A 20,879-nucleotide genomic window follows, 5' to 3' on the forward strand; every position below is an offset into this window, starting at 1 on the left:
AATGGATGCAGAAAAACATTTGACAAAATACAGCATTCTTTCTTGATAAAAACTCTCTGCAGTGTAGGGATAGAGGGAACATACCTCAATATCATATATGAAATGATATTAAATACCATATATGAAAAACCCACAGCAAATATCATCCTCAACAGGGAAGAACTGAGAGCTTTCCCCCTAAAGTCAGGAACATGACAGGCATGTCTACTCTTACCACTGCTGTTCAACATAGTACTGGAAGTCCTAACTTCACCAATCAGACAACAAAAGGAAATAAAAAGCATCCAAATTGGCAGAGAAGAAGTCAAACTCTCCCTCTTCACAGATGATATGATATTCTATGTTGAAAACCCAAAAGACGCTACTCAAAAATCGCTAGAACTCATACAGGAATTCAGCAAAGTGGCAGGATATAAAATCAGTGCACAGAAATCAGCTGCATTTCTATACACTAATGATAAGGGAGAATATAGAGAAATCAAGGAATCAGTGCATTTACAATTCCATCAAAACCCACAAGATACCTAGGAATAAACCTAACCATAGGGGTAAAAGATCTGTGCTCTGAAAACTATAGAACACTTAAGAAAGAAATTGAGGAAGACACAAAGAAATGAAAAAACATTACATTCTCATTGAATGGAAGAAAAAATATTGTGAAAACATCAAAGCTGCCCAGAGTAATCTACACTTTCAGTGCAATCCCTATTAAAATACCATGAACATTATTCACGGAGCTGGAACAAATAATCCTAAAATTTGTATGGAACCAGAAAAGACCCTGAATAACCAAAGGAATGTTGAAAAAGGAATCCAAAGCTGGTGGCATCATAATTCCAGACTTCAAGCTGTATTACAAAGCTATTAAGATGGTATGGTATGGGCACTAAAACAGACACAGAGATCAATAGAACAGAATAGACAACCCAGAAATGGACTCTCAACTCTATGGTCAACTGGTTTTCAACAAAGCAGGAAAGACTATCCAATGGTAAAAAGACAGTCTCTTCAGCAAATGGTGTTGGGAAAATTGGACAGCTACATGCAGAAGAATGAAACTGGACCATTTTCTCACAACATACACAAAAATAAACTCAAAATGTATGAAAGACCTAAATATGAGACAGGAATCCAGCAAAATTCTTTAGGAGAACACAGGCAGCACCGCTTTGACCTTGGCCGCAGCAACTGCTTGCTAGACACATCTCCAAAGGCATGAGAAACAAAAGCAAAGATGAACTATTGGGACTTCCTCAAGATAAAAAGCTTTTGCACAGCAAAGGAAAAAGTTAACAAAACTATTGGACAGTCTACTGAATGTGAGTAGATATATCCTAATAACATACCTGATAAAAGGTTAGTATCAAAAATATATAAAGAACTTGGACAACTCAACACCAAAATACAAATAATCCAATTAAAAATGGGTAGAAGACATGAGTAGACATTTCTCTAAAGAAGACATCCAGATAGCCAATGGACACAGGAAAAAATGCTCAACATCACTCACCATCAGGGAAATGCAAATCCTAACCACAATGAGATATCAGCTCACACCTGTCACATTGGTTAAATTCAAAAACACACAAGAAACAAGTGTTGTAGAGAAAGTGGTGTAAAGGGAACTCCTGTACACTTGGTGGGAATGCAAACTGGTACAGCCATGATAGAAAGCAGTATGGAGGTTCCTCAAAAAATTAAAAACAAAATTATCCTATGACCCAATAATCCTACTACTGGATATTTACCCCCAAAACGTGAAAACACTAAAATGAAAGGAAACATGCACCCCAATGTTTACTGCAGCAGTATTTACGATACTCCATGTATGGAAGCAACACGAGTGCCAATAGAGAGAGGAATATGGAAAAAAAAAGTGTGGTATGTACCCACAAAGGAATATTACTCAGGCACAATAATGGCTGAAATTCTACTATTTGCAACAACATGGATGGAGCTAGAGTATGATGGTAAGTGAAATAATCAGTCAGGGAAAGAAAAATACCATATGATTTCTTCATATGTGGAATTTGAGAAAAAACCCAAAATGAACAAAGAAAAAAAGTGACAAGGGTAAAAACAGAATCTGATCTATAGAGAACACACTGCTGGTTCCCAGAGGGGATGTGGGTGGGGGGATGGGGGAAACAGGTGAAGGGGATTAGCATTACAGTCATATTGATGAGCACTGAGTAATGTATAGGATTGTAGAGTCCTTATACTGTACCCCTGAAACTAATATAACACTGTATGTTAAGGGTACTAGAACTTAAAATCAGCCAACCAACAAAGAAAAAGTAACTCAGCACACCAGAATAGATAGATCTTGGTTTATGTGTTTTTCTTCCCAAGTAGAATTAAAAGCTCCTTGCGTAAAGTGATGGCATCGTGAAAACTATTTTCATGAGTGTAGCACGGTGCTTGCATCCAGGCAGATGCTAAGTGACTGCTCGGTGAGTGAGTATATATGAATCCAAGTCAGAATGAAGGAGTATTCTGCAGATGTTTCAATGTCCTATGGTCTCTGTGATGGCTACTGGTTCCTCCCTAAGAATCATGGTGAACTGGTGGTTGCTGGTTCTGTTACACAGGCAATCATGGGGGAGTCTGGACAAGCAAATAGAGCAACTGTTAAAGAGACCAGTTGGCCCAAAATGGCACCTCAGGCCAGGTCAAGTACCCAAAACTTGCTTAATCCCTAACCTAACTACAGTTACCACTTCCCCTAGAAATGTTCACCTGTCAGTGAGAATTCTCTGGTCAGCACCAGTGAAGTACTCTGTCACATGGGCCCTCTCCACCTGCAAGGAGGGGAGGTCATCTGCATGATAACACCCCTGATCTCCCAATTAAGGGGAGGTGACCTTCCCTGAAACACTCCTATCTCTTCTGTCAACATCCTTCCTATAAAATCTTCCCATTTATACATCTCCTCAGAGTTCCTCTATACCTGCCAGATGGAGTGCTGCCCCATTCTTGAATCACTTAATAAAAACAACTGGATATTCAAATATAGCTGGTTGATTTTGTTTTTTTTAACACAAGCAGTGAGAAGTCAGATGTGAATGACTGGGGTGGGAGTGAGATGGGGAAGAAAATACATGGGAGGCGTCACAAGGGCAGGAAGGACAGAGTGACAGCAGGTTCCAGTGCTGGGTGCAGGGACCTGTGTGTTTTCATGTGTTACTATCCAGAGAAGGAAAGGCCTGAGAGGTGGGGTGACTTTTCTATGCCACACAGGATTTGTTCTGAATTAGGGGACAGGGAGCAGGATGGAAGCTGGTGACAAGGAGAAGCTGGAAACAAGAAAGGAGAGTCAGACCAAGAGGGGAAGTGAGAGTCTGAGTAGGTGTCCAGGGTTGAGGGAGGAGCACATTTGCATTGTGACAGAGAATCAGGAAAGGCTGGTGTGTTGAGAAGAAAGTCAGAGGAGAGGTGCTGTGTGTGGGTAGGTTTGCTAGAACAACCATCAAAGGCTGACTTTGTCAGAGAAAGAGAGAACATCTGCAGATACGATGCTGTTCCTGCAACTTGTGTTGTTCGTGGTTCTCCTCCCAGGTGGTGACAGTGAAGATGGTGAGACCTCTGGCTCTGCCCTGTGGGTGCACATGTGAGTGTGCATGTGTGTGTGTGTGTGTTTGTGCCAGTCTTTGTGTGTGTGTGATGTGTAAACATGTGCTTGTGTGTGTTTCAACATGTGTGTGTGTGTAAGTGTGTATGTAGGTGTCTGTGTACATCTTGGTGTGTGTATGTGTGTGTACATGTGTGGGTATGTGCCTGTATTTCCCTGTTTGTATATGTGTGTATGTGTGTGCATGTGTGCATCTCTCTGTGTGGTTGTGTGTGTAACGTGTGTATTTGTGTCTCTGTGTATGTGTTCATGATGTGAGTTCCTCAGCACGTATGTGGGGACAAGGGTTCTGGGGCAGCACATATCTCCTGAGACAACTATGGCTTCCCTGTCCTCCACATTTTAGTTCCCAACCCTGGCACCTTCTTCTCCATTCTGTCTCCTTCCCAATGCCCTCCTCTTCCTCAATCTGTTCTTTGCCCACAGCTCTCCAGGAGTCGACTTTTTTCCAAATTATCCTGACCTCATCCTTTTACAACCGTTCCTGGACACAAAATCAAGGCTCAGCTTGGCTGGATGAGCTGCAGACTCATGGCTGGGACAGCAAGACTGGCGCTTTCACTTACCTGCAGCCTTGGTCCAAAGGCAACTTCAGTAAGGAGACACTTGTGGAACTAGAAAGGATATTCTATACATATTCCATTAGGCTTCTTCAGATCTTTCATAACCATGTCAGACAATGGCAGCTTGAATGTGAGTTCACTTCCCTCCAGGGTGGGTTGGAGGTGGCTGGTGTGTGTGTGTGTCTTCTTGAGTTCCTTCTTCCTCTAGGAAAGAACCTCCACTGGCTTTTGAACCTCACATCTCCCCATCATAACTCCGAATCACACTCATCTATGCAGAGGGTAGAAGCCAGACCCCAAATCTTGAAAAGCTTCCTGTCCTCTGCTACTACCTACTCCTCTCATTGACCACAGGCTGTGGTCTCCTGTCCCCAACTGGTGTCTTCTGACACCATCCCTCTCCCTGGCCTGCAACCAGAAACCCTCTGTTCCCTCACTCTGTGATGACTCCTTGAACTGTACTTTTCTTCCCATTCAATCCCATTAGTGAACTCCATCTATGTGTTCCCTGTACCCACTGCAACCCTTCAACCTAGATTGTTTTTACCCCAGATCTCCCACTGTGCCCTTCCCTATCCTCTTCCCACACCCTTCATCTCTCTCCTCCAACATTTGTTCCTTCCTCTATCATTCACCTCTTCCTCTGCCTCCATCCACCACCACTTCCCCTTTGAGTGAACCTGCCCTCAAACCAAACTGTGCTCCGTTCCCTCCAATCCCCTGACCTTCTCCCTCTGCTTCTAATATCATGGCTTGCATTCATGTCATTTCATCTCTTTCCCTCCCCCTATCCTCTAACTCATAGTCTCTCTACCCCAGATCCTTTCCAGGTACAGATCGCAGGAGGCTGTGATTTCCACTTTGGAGAAGTATCAGTACGCTTTGCGCAGATTGCTTATCAAGGATCAGATCTCATTAATTTCCAGAACACATCATGGTTGGCATCTCCAAAGGGAGGAAGTAGAGCTCAGCAGGTCTGCACACTATTCAATCAGTATCATGTTTTCAATGAAATACTATACAAGATCCTCAGTGACACCTGCCCCCAGTTCCTGTTGGGTCTTCTTGATGCAGGGAAGGCATATCTCCAGCAACAAGGTCAGTCCTGGTCTCTCCCTCCAAGAATTCTCTATTCTGCACTCATAAATTTGTACAATTCCCTCAAATTCGGGATAAGAAGGAGCCAAGAGGGAGAGGGGATATGGTGACAGGTTTCTACAGGTGGAAAGCTGTGTCTATCTAAAGTGATGTGAAGACCTACGCTCTCAGTCTGTGAATACCTGTCCTGTGTCTGCAGTGAGGCCAGAGGCCTGGCTGTCCGCTGGCCCCAGTCCCGGTCCCGGCCGTCTGCTGCTGGTGTGCCACGTCTCTGGCTTCTACCCCAAGCCCGTGTGGGTGATGTGGATGCGGGGTGAGCAGGAGCAGCGGGGCATCCAGCGAGGCGACGTCCTGCCCCATGCTGATGGGACGTGGTATCTCCGAGTGACCCTGGACGTGGCGGCCCGGGAGGCAGCTGGCCTGTCGTGCCGAGTGAGACACAGCAGTCTAGGAGGCCAGGACATGGTCCTCTACTGGGGTGAGAAAGAGCTGGGACCTGGTAGGGAAAGGGAGCGTGTGGTTTTCCTGCAGAGCAGGAGAGCCAGATGAAAAACTGGGGATTGTAGGGACTCCAGACCACAAAGGACTAAAATACTCAGTAATCCAAGAAATGGAAGAGCTGAGGGTGAGTGTCCTGTAGATGTGGGAGGATGCAAAGGGTTGGGTGAAGGTCCATCTCTAAGGTGGGATGGGAGAAGAGAGAGGAGGAAGGGCAGTTGGTGAGGCAGAGGGTGACAAGAGCAAGGACGACCAGGGAGGTGCGGTTCAACCCGGGGTGGATGAGAAATGACACCGTCTGTGCTCCAAACCCACAGAGCAGACCCACTCCATGGGCTTGGTCTTCCTGGCGGTGATAGTGCCCCTGGTGCTTCTGGCAGGTCTGGCGCTGTGGCTCTGGAAGTGCTGGTACGTCTCTGGAGCCACCTTCCTGCTCTTTCCCATGTGTCTCCCCACCTTTCAGTCTGTCCTCAGCCCTCCTGCTCCCAGTGCTCTTCCCCTCTGCAGTCCTTACTTCCATCTGCTGCAGACTGACTCCTCCTCTGTTCTTCCCAGGAAAACACACTGGAGATGTCCATGCACTGACCTCCGTTCTGAGCGAGAGCCCAGCAGCCCAGCCTCCAGTACTTACCTAAACCCAGCTCAGTGGTGATGTCCTTGCAACTGTCTGTGTGCAATTTTGTCCTTCAGTTCCGCTTAACGATCACTTGTCAATATAAGCTCAGTGTAATTTAGGGCGATTTGTTTGTTCTGGCTTGGTTCTCGAACTTAAGTCTCAAAATTTAACTCAGTGTAAAATGAAGTCCCAGCACTCCGTGGGTCACAGGCATCAGAAGTCACTTCCTCTAGTGAGTCCTCCCTGATTCAGAAGTGGAAGCAGTCTGCCTGGTGAGAATTTTCACCACCTTTTGCTGAGCTTTCATAAATCTATGCTTCACCTCCCACCCCTTGTTTCTCACCCCCAGTTATGTCCCTTTTCTTTTCTTGAGTACAGTGTCCATGTCTTTTTAATACTTGTAACCTTGGCAAGGAATCTGACCTGCATGGGACATGTCCTCAATAAAAATCTGTGTTGAATATATGCCACATTTATAGCTTTTTCTTCTTCTTTTACCTCCTGACATGTTTGTAGTAGTTGAGATGGTTGATGGTCTTCTTGTTAAAAGTCTTATCACCTGGCTGAGGGAATTCACACTCCTCTGGATCTTTGCTGATGTCTCTGAGCCTCTGAGGAGAAACACACCCTTGCCTGTGACCATTCCACTTATTTAACTGCAGACATCTGTAGGATTGGACCTATTGCCTGATTATTGGTGTTGATGGCAGGAGAATGAATGAGATGCTTTCTCTTGTTCTGGATGATAAGGTGTGAGGTTATAAAGCCTGAAACAAGTACAATCCATTTTCAGCACCAGAGAAGCTGCCTGAAGATGAAACATGTGTGCGACAAGGCAGAGAAATTGTGTAGAAGAAACTTGCCAGGAGGGTACATCTGAAGCCTTCTCACCACCAGATGTTAAAGGAAAGAACAGAAAAAGAAACAAGAGGGTCTGCAGGGAGGAGTTAACATGGTGGCATAAGAGGAGGATCCCAAGCTTGCCTGGACCCTAAACACAGCTAGGTAAATATCAAGTCATTCTGAGTACCCAAGAAATCAATTTGAGGACTGACAGAACAGATGGCACAGCTAGAGGCAGAGAAGAGGCCACATCACGGAAGGTAGGAAGTGCAGAGACATGACTTTGGGGACAAATGGATCATGAATGATGTGGATGAGAGGGAGCCCCGATAGAGGAGAGAGAGAGAGAGACACACACACACACACAGAGTGAGAGAGAGAGAGAGAGAGAGAGGCGTGTGGTGGGGATTACACAAGGAAAACACTTGCCCAAAGCCAATGCCTGAGAACTCAAGAAGGGCTGATTTTTGTGTTTTTGCAATCAGTGGGTCTCAACGACTGGAATTTTAGAGGTCTGTACCTTGGCCGATGTGGAGCCCAGTGGGCACTGCAGTGCTCCTATGGAGGAGGACAGAAGTCCAGGGACAGACAGTGTTCCGGTGTTTCTAATAAAAGCGTTTGGTATTTTGTAAATGTGGTCTAGGAGACCCAAAGAAATGCCCTAGAATTTAGGGTGTCTAATACCAGTTGGGGTATATAAACAGTTATGCCTTGTCCCAAGGTTAATTTAGGGGCCTCTTCTATCAGTAGGGCCATGGATACCAGTCCTCAGAGGCAGGGAGGCCATCCCTGTGCCGCAGGACCTAGATTCTTAGACAAGTATGTGAACAAGAGTTGGGAAGGCCCCAGCATTTGGATCAAGACTCCAAAAGCCACTCCCCTTCTTTCATGCACATATAAGGAAAAGTGCTTCTGGAGGTCTGGCAGGTCCATTGCTGGGGCCCTTGCAAGTTTGTGTTGGAGGCCCCCAGAAGGTTCTGTCATTGCAGGGTCCCACTCCAGAGACTCCTCCTCAGGTCCCTTCAGGGCTTCACAAAGAAGCATTGTTATTAATCCAAATTGGAGTATCCATATTCGACAAAACACCTCCATACCAAAAGGAATGAAGCTGTAGAGGGAAGCTTTGTAGAGGGAGTTTTCATGTTAAAACGAGACCTTTATGGTGGTCAGAGAGGCTCTTAGTCCCCAGAATTAATATTAATCCTAGAAATCGAACGTTCTGAGAGGAAATTTGGGCCTTTGAAGGGGAGAACTTATAGCCCCAGGAGGCCAATCTCCAAAGCCCCAAGATGGTATTTGTGTCTGAGGTGTTCTCCCTGGGGCTGCAGATAAGTAAATCATCAGCATATTGAAGTAAGACACTGCCTCTGAAGAGCTGAAGGGTGGAGAAGTCCTTGGCTAAGGCCTGTCCAAAGGAATGTGAACTGTCCCTAGGGCCCTGAGGGAGGACAGTCCAAGTTAGCTGTTGAGTAACCTCGGTGGAGGGGTTTTGCCACTCAAAGGCAGGGAAGAACTGGGAATCCAGGGCACTGGGATGCAGAAGGAAGCATCTTTTAGATCTAGCACTGTGTCTGACGGGATCTGTCTTAGGAGGGCATAATGGTTAGGTGAATAGAAATGACAGCCTTGTTGATAGCTCTTAGGGTCCTGTACTGTATTATATGAGCCATTGGACTTTTTATTGCCAAGATTTACAAAGCAAATTGCAGGGGTACAAAAGTCCTGTCACTAAGAATTTTTGTAGGTGGCTGTAGTCCATGTCTGGCCTCTGGACATAAGGGTACTGGCATTTTCCGGGGAAGGAATGAGGACCTTTAAGGTGTATCCTTACAGGGGTTACTGAAAGAAAGTGTCCTGGAATGGAGGTGTCCCATACCTGAGGGGCACCTATTGAAATATAGAGATCTTGCTGTTTGAAGGGGCAGAGGGCTCAGAGGACAACAATGCCAGTGGGGGTGGGGGGGAGGGCAAAGATTAGTTTGTACCTTCATCATCATATCCTTCCCAGAAATGGAAAGGGGCAATTGGGTAAAACAGGAAAGGAGTGGTTAAATGTATTGCTATCTTGGCTTTTATTTCACATCCATTTGCTTGATGATTGCTTCTCCACCCCTTAATCTCATGTGCTTTTAGGTCTGAAATGAGTCTTTTGTAGGCAGGGTAGAAATCTGCCTTGTTTTTTTATCTATCCCATCACCCTATGTCTTTTCACTGGAACAAATTAAAGGGAGACTGAAAGGCCCTCTCTTTGGGTGCCCGTCTACGTGGGTGAGGAGAGTCAAGGACTGAAATGTGACTCCTGAGTGTTTTATAAGGGTAGAAAAAGACTCCCATATCTATTAGGAATTCAATTTATCTCCTGTCACATCCAGGGTTACCCAAGGCTCTACCACAGTGATGGAGAACACTGGAGCCTACACAGCCTCTGGGCCCCTTCTGTCAAAGGAGAGGAGATCATCCTCCCCTGCTCTGTTGGGCTCCTCATAATCGAGTTACAGAGTTAAGGGCATCTGCAGGTTGTCCAGAGTGGCCTTGGTGTGAGGCTGTTGATTACCTGAGATGGCCTGGGCTTGAGCTTTGGGGCCTGGGATGACCCTCCTGCTTGTGGGAAGGAGGACAGTCCCATTTCCCGTGCCCTGGTTGTTGGTTCACCACAGGCCCTGATGGAGGATGCCCTTGACATTCCTGGGCCAGATGCCCTGGTTGGCAGCAAGAGACACAGGCTTGGGGTGCTCACTAGCTACGGACGCCTCCAACAACACACCTGTGCAATTCCTGCTAACGCTGTGCCTCCAATCCTAGTTCTCTTTGTCAGACGTCTCCTTTCCACATGCTCTTGGTGGAAGTATATTCAAAGCAGTGCCACAAGCCTGGCAATTCACAGGCAGTCCTGACATGGGCCATACAACTCCAACATGAGTCCTGCCCTGGGGAGAAAGAAAGGTAGCTACACAGGAATGGTGACTGAGGCCCCAGAACCTCTTCTTTGTAGGACCACTTCTTTCAACAACAGGAGATGTACCTAATATTCCTAACACACAGAAACAGACACAGAGATTTAGACAAAATGAGGAGACAAAGGAATACATTTAAGCAAAAGAACAGGACAAAATCACAGCAAGAGTACTAAGAGAAAAGGAGATAAGTAATATGCCAGGTAGAGAATTTAAAGTAATGGTCATAAAGATACTCACTAGCCTTGAGAAAGGGGTAGAGGACCTCGGTGAGATCCTCAACAAAGAGATAGAAAGCATAAAAGAAAACCGATCAGTGATGAAGTACTCAATAAATGAAATTAAAAATGCACTGATGGAATGAACAATAGAATAGAGGAAGCAGAACAACAGATCAGTGACCTGGAAGACAGGGTACTAGAGAGTGGTCAAGCTGAACAGAAGACAGAGGGAAAAAAGTACAAAATGAATAGTTAGGGAAGTCAGTGACACCATCAAGCATAAAAACATTTGCATTACACATCACAGTAGAAGCGGTAGAAAAAGGAAGAAAAAATTATTTGAAGAAGTAATGGCCGAAAACTCCCCAAATCTGGTGAAGGAAACAGATATCCAGAATCAGGAGGGACAGAGAGGCCCCCCAAAAAATCAACCCAAGGAGGTCCATAACAATATACATATTAATTAAAATGGCAAAGTGAAAGTGATAAAGGGGAATTTTAAAACCAGCAAGAGAAAAGAAGGCTGTTAATACAAGGGAAACCCATAAAGTTTTCAGCTGATTTTTCAGCAAAAACTTTGCAGGCCAGAAGAAAATGGCATGATATAGTCCAAGTACTGAAAGGAAAAATCTGCAGCCAAGAATATTCTATCCAGCAAGGCTATCATTCAGAATAGGAGGAGAGATTAAAAAGTTTCCCAGACAAGCAAATGTTAAAGGAATTCATGACCACTAACCCAGCACTGCAAGAAATATTAAGTGGGACTCTGAGTGGAAAGCAAAGACCGGAAGGAAAGGAAACACAAAAGCAATAAAAATAAGGATATCTGTAAACACCAGCCAAGGGACTCACAAAATACAAGGATGTACATTGTGACTTCATATACCTAAAATGATGAATCATGGAACACAACATTAGGAACTAATGAAGTACTGTATGGTGACTAACATAATATAACAAAAAAATTAAATTTTAAATAAAAAAAATATATATAACTAAAATGTAGTTGAGGGGTGGGAGAGGAGAAAAGGATGTGTTCAAACTTAAGTGACCTTAACTTAATATTGACTGCTAAATACAAAAGCTGTTCTATACAAACTGAATGATTACCAGAAATCAGAAATTAGTAATAGATATGCAAAATGTAAAGTATATTGTATATTGCTAAAGTATATTGCTAAAGAAAGCCAACTATCCATTGGAGAAAAGAGCAAGAGGAGAAAGGAACAGAACTATAAAAACATAAAACAAGTAACAAAATGGCAATAAGTACATACTTATCAATAATTACAGTGAATGTAAATGGATTAAATGCTCCAGTGAAAAGACATAGGGTGATGGGATAGATAAAAAAACAAGGCAGATTTCTACCCTGCCTACAAAAGACTCATTTCATACCTAAAAGCACATGAGATTAAGGGGTGGAGAAGCAATCATCAAGCAAATGGATGTGAAATAAAAGCCAAGATAGCAATGCTTGTATCGGACAAGATTGATATTAACAGAAAGACTGTAAAAAGAGGCAAAGAACGACACTATATAATAATAAGGTGAACAGTACAACAAGAAGATATAACAATTATAAATACTTATGCACCCCAAATGGGAGCACTCAAATACATAAAGCATCTAGTAACAAACATGAAGGAGGTAGCAGTAATAGTAGGGGACTTTAACATCCTGCTTACATCAATGGACAGATCATCCAATCAGAAAATCATCAAGGAAACAATGACCTTGAATGACATATTGAACCAGATAGATAAATGATATTTCAGACCATTCCATCCTAAAACAGCAGAGTACACATTCTGACATTTCTATACAGTAATAGACACTAATAGTGGTACAGCATAAAGAGAAATTAAGAAAACCATCCCATTTCAATTGCACCAAAACTAATTCAATACCTAGGAATACACCTAACCAAAGAGGTGAAAGACTTGTATTTGAAAACTATAAAATATTGATGAAAAAAATTGAAGGTTATGCAAAGAAAGGAAAGATATTCCATGCTCATGGATTGGAAGAACAAATATTGTTAACAGTTAGTCCACACTACCTGAAGCAACTACAGAATTAATATAACGCCTATCAAAATACCAACAGCATTTTTCACACAACTAGAGCAAACGATCCTAAAATTTGTATGGAACCACAAAATACTCTGAATGGCAAAGAAATCTTGAAAAAGAAAAACAAAGCTTGATGTATCACAATTCCAGATTTCAAGATATATGACAAAGTTGTAGTAATTAAAATGGTATGGAACTGGCACAAAAGTAGGCACATAGGTCAAAGGAACAGAGCAGAGAGCCCAGAAATAAAGCCACAATTTTATGGTCAATTAAACATTGACAGAGGAGGCAAGAATATTCAATGGGACATAGAAAGTCTTCAACAAATGGTGTTGGGAAAACTGGACAACACATACAAAAGAAAGAAACTAGATGATTTTCTTATACCATACATGAAAATAAATTCAAAGTGGATTAAGGACCAAGATGTGAGACTTGAAATCATAAAAATCCTAGAAGAGAGCACAGGCAAATATCTTCTCCCATTCCGTGGACTGCCTCTTAGTTTTGTTGACTGTTTCCTTTGCTGAGCAGAAGGTTTTCATCTTGATGAAGTCCCAAAAGTTCGTTTTTGCTTTTGTTTCACTTACCTTTAGAGACATGTCTTGAAAGAATTTGCCGTGGCCAGTGTCGAAGAGGTTACTGTCTATGTTCTCCTCTAGGGTTTTGATGGATTCCTGTTTCACATTGAGGTCTCTCATCCATTCTGAGTTTATCTTTGTGTATGGTGTAAGAGAGTGGTCTACTTTGTTCTGCATGTGGTTGTCCCAGTTTTCCCAGCACCATTTATTGAAGAGACTGTCTTTTTTCCATTGGATGTTCTTTCCTGCTTTGTGGAAAATTAGTTGATTATAGACTTGAGGGTACATATCTGGGCTCTCTCTTCTGTTCCATTGACCTCTGTGGCTGTTTTTGTGCCAGTACCATACTGTCTTGATGACTACAGCTTTGTAATATAGCTTGAACTCAGGCATTCTGATGCCCCCAGCTTTGGATTTCTTTTTCAACATTTCCCTAGCAATTGAGGGTCTTCTCTGGTTCCACACAAATTTTAGGATTGTTTGTTTCAGCTCTGTGAAAAATGTCAATGGTATTTTAATAGGGATTGCTTTGAAAGTGTAAATTGCTCTGGGCAGCATAGACATTTTGAAATTTCAGATAAAGGGTTGGTATCCAAGATCTATAAAGAACTTATCAAACTAAACAATCAAAAAACAAATAATCCAGTCGATAAATGGGCAGAAGACATGAACAGATAATTCTCCAAAGAATACATACAAATGGCTAACAGACACATGAAAAAATGTTCAGCATCACTAGGAGTCAGGGAAATATGAATCAAAACCACGAGATACCATCTCACACCAGTTAGAATGGCAAAAATGAACAAGACAGGAAACAAGTGTTGGTGAGGATGTGGAGAAAGGGGAACCTCTTACATTTTTGGTGGGAATGCAAGTTGGTACAGCCACTCTGGAAAACAGTATGGCAGTTCCTCAAAAAGTTAAAAATAGAGCTACCCTATGACCCCGCAATTGCACTACTAGATATTTACCACAAAGATACAGATATAGTGAAAAGAAGGGGCACATGCACCCCAAAGTTCATAGCAGCAATGTCCACAATAGCCAAACTGTGGAAGAAGCCAAGATGCCCTTCAACAGATGCCTGGATTAAGAAGATGTGGTTCATATATACAATGGAATATTACTCAGCCATCAGAAAGGATGAATACTCATGATTCGCATCAACATGGATGGAACTGGAGGGGATTATGCTAAATGGAATAAGTCAAGTGAACAACGAGAATTACCATATGGTCACTCAAATTGGGAACATAATGAATAGCGTGGAGGACCACAGGAGACGGGAGGGAAAATGGAATGGGAAGAAATCAGAGTGGGAGACAAACCATGAAAGACTCTGGACTCCAGGAAACAAACTGAGGGTGAAGGTTACAGAGGGGAGGGGGGTGGTGGGTATTAAGGAGGGTACGTGGTCTGATGAACACTGGGTGTTATACACAACAAATGAATCATGAGAGCTACATCAAAAACTAATGTTGTACTATATGTTAGCTAACTGACCATAATAAAAAATAATAATAGGGGCGCCTGGGTGGCTCAGTCATTAAGCGTCTGCCTTCGGCTCAGGGCGTGATCCCAGAGTCCTGGGATCGAGCCCCACATCGGGCTCCTCCACTGGGAGCCTGCTTCTTCCTCTCCCACTCCCGCTGCTTGTGTTCCCTCTCTTGCTGGCTGTCTCTCTCTCTCTCAAATAAATAAAATCTTTAAGAAAAATAATAAATAATAAAAATAAAAAAATAAAGATTATGCTGTGGAAAAAGAGAGAGAGAGCAGAGGCAGTAAAGTCTCTGACCACAGCCACAGCAACATTTTTCCAGATATGTCTCCAGAGGCAAGGGAAACAAAAAACAAAAATAAATTGTTGGGAATACATTAAATAAAGTGCATCTGTACAGCAAAGGAAACAAGCTACAAAACTGAAGGACAATCACTGAATGTGAGTAGATATTTCCCAATAACATATTTGCTAAAGGGTAAGTATGCAAACTATATAAAGAACTTGGATGACTCAACACCAAAAGAACAAATAATCCAATTAAAAAATGGGTAGAACACATGAGTAGACATTTCTCTAAAGAAGACATGCAGATGGCCAACAGACACAGGAAAAAATGCTCAACATCACTCACCATCAGGGAAATGCAAATCCAAACCACAGTGAGATATCAGCTCACACCTGTCACATTGGCTAAATTCAAAAACACACAGGAAACAAGTGTTGTAGAGGAAGTGGCGTAGAGGGAACTCCTGTACACTTGGTGGGAATGCAAACTGGTGCGGCCATGATGGAAAGCAGTATGGAGGTTCCTCAAAAAATTAGAATCAGAATTATCCTATGATCCAGTAATTCTACTACTGGATATTTACCCGAATAATGTGAAAACACTAAATGAAAGGAAACATGCACCCCAATGTTTACTGCAGCATTATTTACATTAGTCAATGTACGGAAGGAACCGAAGGAGTCCATAGATACATGAACACAGAAGAAAAGATGTGGTATGTACATTCAATGGAATATTACTCAGCCGTAAAAATGAAGGCAATCTTGCCAACTGCAACAACATGGATGGAGCTAGAGGGTATGATGGTAAGTGAAATAGTCAGAGAAAGAAAGGACCATACGATTTCTTTGTATGTGGAATTTAAGAAACAAACAAAAGTAACAGAGAAAAAAGTGACAAAGGAAAAAACAGACTCTTGTCTATAGAGAACACACTGCTGGTTCCCAGATGGGAGGTGAGTGGGGGGATGGGGGCAATAGGTGAAGGGGTTAGCATTACACTCATATTGACGAGTACTGAGTAGTGCATAGAATTGCTGAATTCCTAAACCTTACGCCTGAAAGTAACATAACATTGTATGTTAACTCTCCTGAATCTTAAAATAAACAAACCAAACAAAGAAAAAGTAATTCAGAACAATAAAAATGTGTAGTTCTTGGGTTATGTGTTTTTCTTCTCTCAAAGCTCCTTGCATACAGTGATTGCTCTGCGAACACTGTATTTTCACGAGTGTAGCACGGTGCTTGCATCCAGGCAGGTGCTACGTGACTGGTGAGTGAAACTATATGAATGCAAGTCTGAATGAAGGGAGGTATTCTGCAGATGTTTCAATGTCCTGTGGTCTCTGTGATGGCTACTTGTTCCGCCCTAAGAATCACGGTGAACTGGTGGTTGCTGATACTGTTACGCAAGCAATCATGGGGGAATCTGGACAAGCAAATAGAGCAACGGTTGAAAAGAAACCCATGAGGCCAAAATGGTGCCTTGGTCCAGGCCAAGTCTCTAAACGTTACTTAATCCCTAACCTAACTACAGTTCCCATCTCCCCCCGAAATGTTCACCTGTCCCTTAAGAATTGTCTGGTCAGCCCCAGTGAGGCGATCTGTCACATGGGCCCTCTCCATCCCCAAGGAGGGGAGGTCATCTGCATGATAACACCCCTGCTCTCCTAATTAAGGAAGGTGACCTTCCCTGAAACAGTCCTTTCTCTTCTTTTGCCAAATCCCCTGCTATATAATCCTCCCAGCGGCACCACTCCTCAGAACTCCCCTCTGCCCGCAAGACAGGATGCTGCCTGATTGTTGAATCGCTTAACAAAACCAATTCGATCTTCAAATTTACCTGGTTGATTTTGGTTTTTAACACAAGCAGGGAGAAGTCAGAATGTGAATGAGCTGGGGTGGGTGTGAGATGGGGAAGGAAATACCTGGGGGGTGTCACAAGGGCAGGAGGGACAGAGTGACAGCAGGTCCCGGGCTGGGTGCTAGAAGCCACGTGTTTTCATGGGTTACTGTCCGGATGAGAAGAAAATGTAGGAGAGGTAGGGTCATTTTTCATGCCTCACAGGACTCATTATGTAGCATTTGAACTAGGGGACAGGGAGCAGAATGCACCGGGAGGACTGACAGGGAGAAATTGGAGGCCAGAGAGGAGAGTCAGGCCAAGAGGGGAAGTGAGAGTCTGAGTAGGTGTCCAGGGTTGAAGGAGGAGCACATTTGCATTGTCGCAGAGATTCAGGGAAGGCTGGTGTGTGGAGAAGGAAGTCAGAAGAGAGGTGCTGTGTGTGGGTAGGTTTGTTAGAAAAGAGGTCAAAGGCTGACTTTGTCGGAGAAAGAGAGAACATCTGCAGATACGATGCTGTTCCTGCAACTTGTGTTGTTCGTGGTTCTCCTCCCAGGTGGTGGCAGTGAAGATGGTGAGATCTCTGGCCCTGCCCAGTGGCTACGGGTGTGTGTGCGTGTGTGTACATGTGTTTATGTGTCTGTGTCAGTTTATTAGTGTCTGTGTGTGTTTCCGCCAGTCCGTGTGTGTTTCTGATGTGTGTACATGTGCTTTTCTGCATTTGAATATGTAGATATGTATGTGTGTATAGGTGCCTTGTACGTCTCTGTGTGTGTGCGTGTGAGTACGTGTGTGGGTATGTGTCTGCAGGTCTGTGTTTGTATATGTGCATATGTGTGTGTCTGTGTGTACATCTCTGTGTGTGTCTGTACGTGTGCATTTTTGTGTCTGTGTGTGTGCATTCATAGTGTGAGTTCCCCAGCGCATAACTGGGGAGGGAGAGTGTCAGCCTGGTTCCTTCCTGAGTGCACCCGGCCCCAGGCCCTGTGCTCTTCTGAAGGATGTGTGTGAAGCTCGGGGCTCCAGGGCAGCACATGTCTCCCGAGGCAACTATGGCTTCCCTGTATGCCAGAGTTTGGTTCCCCTCCCTGGCACCTTCTCCAATTCTCTCTCCTTCCCAATGCTCTCCATATCCAACGTTTATCTGTCCTTTTCCCACAGACTTCCAGGACATAATCTCCTTTCGAATCATCCTGACCACATCCTTTTACAACCATTCCTGGATGCAAAATCAAGGCTCAGCTTGGCTGGATGAGCTGCAGACTCATGGCTGGGACAACAAGACTGGCGCTTTCTCTTACCTGCAGCCTTGGTCTAAAGGCAACTTCAGTAATGAGGAGCTCATGGAAGTAGAAAAGTTATTCTACACGTACTCCATTAGATCTCCTTCAATATATCATAACCATGTCACTGAATGGCAGCTTGAATGTGAGTCCATTTCCCTCTGGGTTGGGCTGTACATGGAGGCATGTGCGTCTCATTGAGTTCCTTCTTTCTCTAGGAAATGAACTCCACTGGCTTCTGAACCTCACCTCTCTCTAGCTGAAAACTGAATCACAGCCATCTGGGCAGGGGGTAGAAGCCAGACCCTGATTCTTGAAAAGCTTCACATGTTCTTCAGCTTTCCACTCCTCTCACTGACCACGGGCTGTGCTCTCATGTCTCCCACGAGTGTTTCCCATGACCACCCCTTTCCCTGGCCTCCAACCAGGCACCCTTGCTCCCTCACTTGTGACTGACCTTGAACTGTACTTTTCTCCCCCATTCAGTCCCATCAGCAATGTCCATGTGTTCCTTGTACCCCACTGCATTCCCCTCACCCTAGATTGTTTTTATGCCAGCTCCCCCGCTGAGTCCTTCCCTATTCTCTGACCACATTGTTCGTGTTTCTCTTCCAACATTTGCTACTTCCTCAATCATTCATCTTTGCCTCTGCCTCCTGCGACCACCACTTCCTCTTGGTCTGAGCCTCCCCTCGAGCTAAAGTTTGCTCCATATCCTCCAATCCCCAACTTTACCCTTCTACTTCCAGCACCCTTGGCTTGCACTCCTCTCATTTCATCTCCTCCACTCCCCCTACTATAATTCAGTATCTCTTCCCCAGATCCCTTCCAGGTACAGCTGGTGTTAGGCTGTGATTCCCACTTTGGAGAAGCATCAGTCGGCCTCATGAGGATTGCTTATCAAGGATCAGATCTTGTGAGTTTCCAGAACACATCATGGTGGCCATCTCCAGAGGGAGGAAGTAGGGCTCAGCAGGTCTGCACACTATTCAATCAGTACCATGTGTCCAGCGAAATAGTACACAAACTCCTCACTGACTCCTGCCCCCGGTTCCTGTTGGGTCTTCTCGATGCTGGGAAGGCATATCTCCAGCGACAAGGTCAGTCCTGGTCTCTCCTCCATGAATTCTCTACTCTGCATTCATGAATTTGTACCATTCCCTCTAATTCAGGGTAAGGAAGGAGTCAACAGGGAGGGTGGATGATGGCGACAGGTTTCTGGACGTGGAATGATGCGTCCATCTAAAGTGATGTGAAGACCTACCTTCTCAGTCTGTGAATTGGTGTCCTGTGTCTGCAGTGAGGCCAGAGGCCTGGCTGTCCGCTGGCCCCAGTCCCGGTCCTGGCCGTCTGCTGCTGGTGTGCCACGTCTCTGGCTTCTACCCCAAGCCCGTGTGGGTGATGTGGATGCGGGGTGAGCAGGAGCAGCGGGGCACCCAGCGAGGCGACGTCCTGCCCCATGCTGATGGGACGTGGTATCTTCAGATGTCCTTGGATGTGAAAGCCACGGAGGCAGCTGGCCTGTCCTGCCGAGTGAGACACAGCAGTCTAGGAGGCCAGGACATGGTCCTCTACTGGGGTGAGAATGATGGGTCCAGCTGGGAAAGGGGGCAGGTGGTCCTCCAGCAGAGCTTGGAAGACTGATGAAAAATTTGGGTTGCTAGGGATTCCAGACCCAAAATGACTAAAATCAGTAACTCAGAAATAGAACAGCTGAGTGTGTTGGTCCTGAGGATGTGGGGGATGCAGAGGTTTAGGTGAAGGCCCATCTCTGAGGAGGGATGAGAGAAGTGAAAAGAGGAAGGGCAGTTGGTGAGGCAGAGGGTGAGCAGAGCAAGCAGGACCAGGGAGGTGCAGGTCAACCCAGGGTTGTTGGGAAATGACACCGTCTGTGCTCCAAACCCACAGAGCAGCCCCACTCCATGGGCTTGGTCTTCCTGGCGGTGATAGTGCCCCTGGTGCTTCTGGCAGGTCTGGCGCTGTGGCTCTGGAAGCGCTGGTAAGTCTCTGGAGCCACCTTCCTGCTCCTTCCCATGTGTCTCCCCACCTTTCAGTCTGTCCTCAGCCCTCCTGCTCCCAGTACCCTGCCCCCCTGCAGTCCTCACTGCCACCTGCTGCAGACTGACTCCTCCTCTGTTCCTCCCAGGAAAACACACTGGAGATGTCCATGCACTGACCTCCGTTCTGAGCGAGATCCCAGCAGCCCAGGCTCCAGTACTTACCTAAACCCAGCTCAGTGGTGATGTCCTTGCGGCTGTCTGTGTGCAGCTTTGTCCTTCAGTTCTGCTTAATGATCAGTTGTCAATATAAGTTCAGTGTAATTAGGGCGATTTGTTGTTCTGACTTGGTTCTCGAACTTAAGTCTCAAAATTTAACTCAGTGTAAAATGAAGTCCCAGCACTCCGTGGGTCACAGGCATCAGAAGTCACTTCCTCTAGTGAGTCCTCCCTGATTCAGAAGTGGAAGCAGTCTGCCTGGTGAGAATTTTCACCACCTTTTGCTGAGCTTTTGTAAATCTACGCCTCACCTCCCAGCCCTTGTTACTCACCCCTGGTTATGTCCCTTTTCTTTTCTTGAGTACAGTGTCCATGTTTTTAGTATTTGTAACCTTGGCAAGGAATCTGACCTGCATGGGACATGTCCTCAATAAAAATCTGTGTTGAATATATGCCACATTTATAGCTTTTTCTTCTTCTTTTACCTCCTGACATGTTTGTAGTAGTTGAGATGGTTGATGGTCTTCTTGTTAAAAGTCTTATCACCTGGCTGAGGGAATTCACACTCCTCTGGATCTTTGCTGATGTCTCTGAGCCTCTGAGGAGAAACACAGTTTTGCCTGTGACCATTCCACTTATTTAACTGCAGACATCTGTAGGATTGG

The 20,879-nt window shown here is 44.7% G+C and overlaps 2 protein-coding genes across 4 annotated transcripts; both read left to right on the forward strand.

Moving 5' to 3' along the window:
* Positions 1 to 3,403: 3,403 nt before the first annotated feature.
* On the forward strand, positions 3,404 to 6,871 carry LOC123783616 (T-cell surface glycoprotein CD1a-like). 2 transcript variants are annotated; one of them, XM_045784466.2, is made up of 6 exons: positions 3,404 to 3,576; positions 4,058 to 4,324; positions 5,014 to 5,292; positions 5,492 to 5,770; positions 6,108 to 6,198; positions 6,346 to 6,871. In XM_045784466.2, the coding sequence occupies exons 1-6, from the start codon at positions 3,516 to 3,518 to the stop codon at positions 6,440 to 6,442; spliced, it is 1,074 nt and encodes a 357-aa protein (XP_045640422.2). In that variant the 5' UTR covers positions 3,404 to 3,515; the 3' UTR covers positions 6,443 to 6,871. The 2 variants fall into 2 exon arrangements, with proteins under 2 accessions (XP_045640422.2, XP_045640423.2); XM_045784467.2 differs by having other exon boundaries at positions 4,058 to 4,225.
* A 10,239-nt stretch (positions 6,872 to 17,110) lies between these two features.
* On the forward strand, positions 17,111 to 20,660 carry LOC123783326 (T-cell surface glycoprotein CD1a-like). Of its 2 annotated transcripts, none has more exons than XM_045784006.2 (6): positions 17,111 to 17,289; positions 17,877 to 18,143; positions 18,820 to 19,098; positions 19,299 to 19,577; positions 19,907 to 19,997; positions 20,145 to 20,660. In XM_045784006.2, exons 1-6 carry the CDS (start codon positions 17,229 to 17,231, stop codon positions 20,239 to 20,241), a joined length of 1,074 nt encoding a protein of 357 aa, XP_045639962.2. In that variant the 5' UTR covers positions 17,111 to 17,228; the 3' UTR covers positions 20,242 to 20,660. The 2 variants fall into 2 exon arrangements, with proteins under 2 accessions (XP_045639962.2, XP_045639963.2); XM_045784007.2 differs by having other exon boundaries at positions 19,970 to 19,997.
* Positions 20,661 to 20,879: the final 219 nt, after the last annotated feature.

This window comes from Ursus americanus, chromosome 2 (genome assembly GCF_024610735.1).
Source record: "Ursus americanus isolate L20-20 chromosome 2, mUrsAme1.1.p, whole genome shotgun sequence".
NCBI lineage: Eukaryota > Metazoa > Chordata > Mammalia > Carnivora > Ursidae > Ursus > Ursus americanus.

Excerpts from the sequence above, each read along its gene's own strand:
- LOC123783326 (XM_045784006.2), top strand. The coding sequence starts at position 17,229 with ATGCTGTTCCTGCAACTTGTGTTGTTCGTGGTTCTCCTCCCAGGTGGT. Across the intron at positions 17,290-17,876 it reads AGGTGGTGGCAGTGAAGATG|ACTTCCAGGACATAATCTCC; the intron begins GTGAGATCTCTG and ends CTTTTCCCACAG. Across the intron at positions 19,998-20,144 it reads CTGTGGCTCTGGAAGCGCTG|GAAAACACACTGGAGATGTC; the intron begins GTAAGTCTCTGG and ends TGTTCCTCCCAG.
- LOC123783616 (XM_045784466.2), top strand. The coding sequence starts at position 3,516 with ATGCTGTTCCTGCAACTTGTGTTGTTCGTGGTTCTCCTCCCAGGTGGT. Across the intron at positions 5,771-6,107 it reads GGACATGGTCCTCTACTGGG|AGCAGACCCACTCCATGGGC; the intron begins GTGAGAAAGAGC and ends CCAAACCCACAG. Across the intron at positions 6,199-6,345 it reads CTGTGGCTCTGGAAGTGCTG|GAAAACACACTGGAGATGTC; the intron begins GTACGTCTCTGG and ends TGTTCTTCCCAG.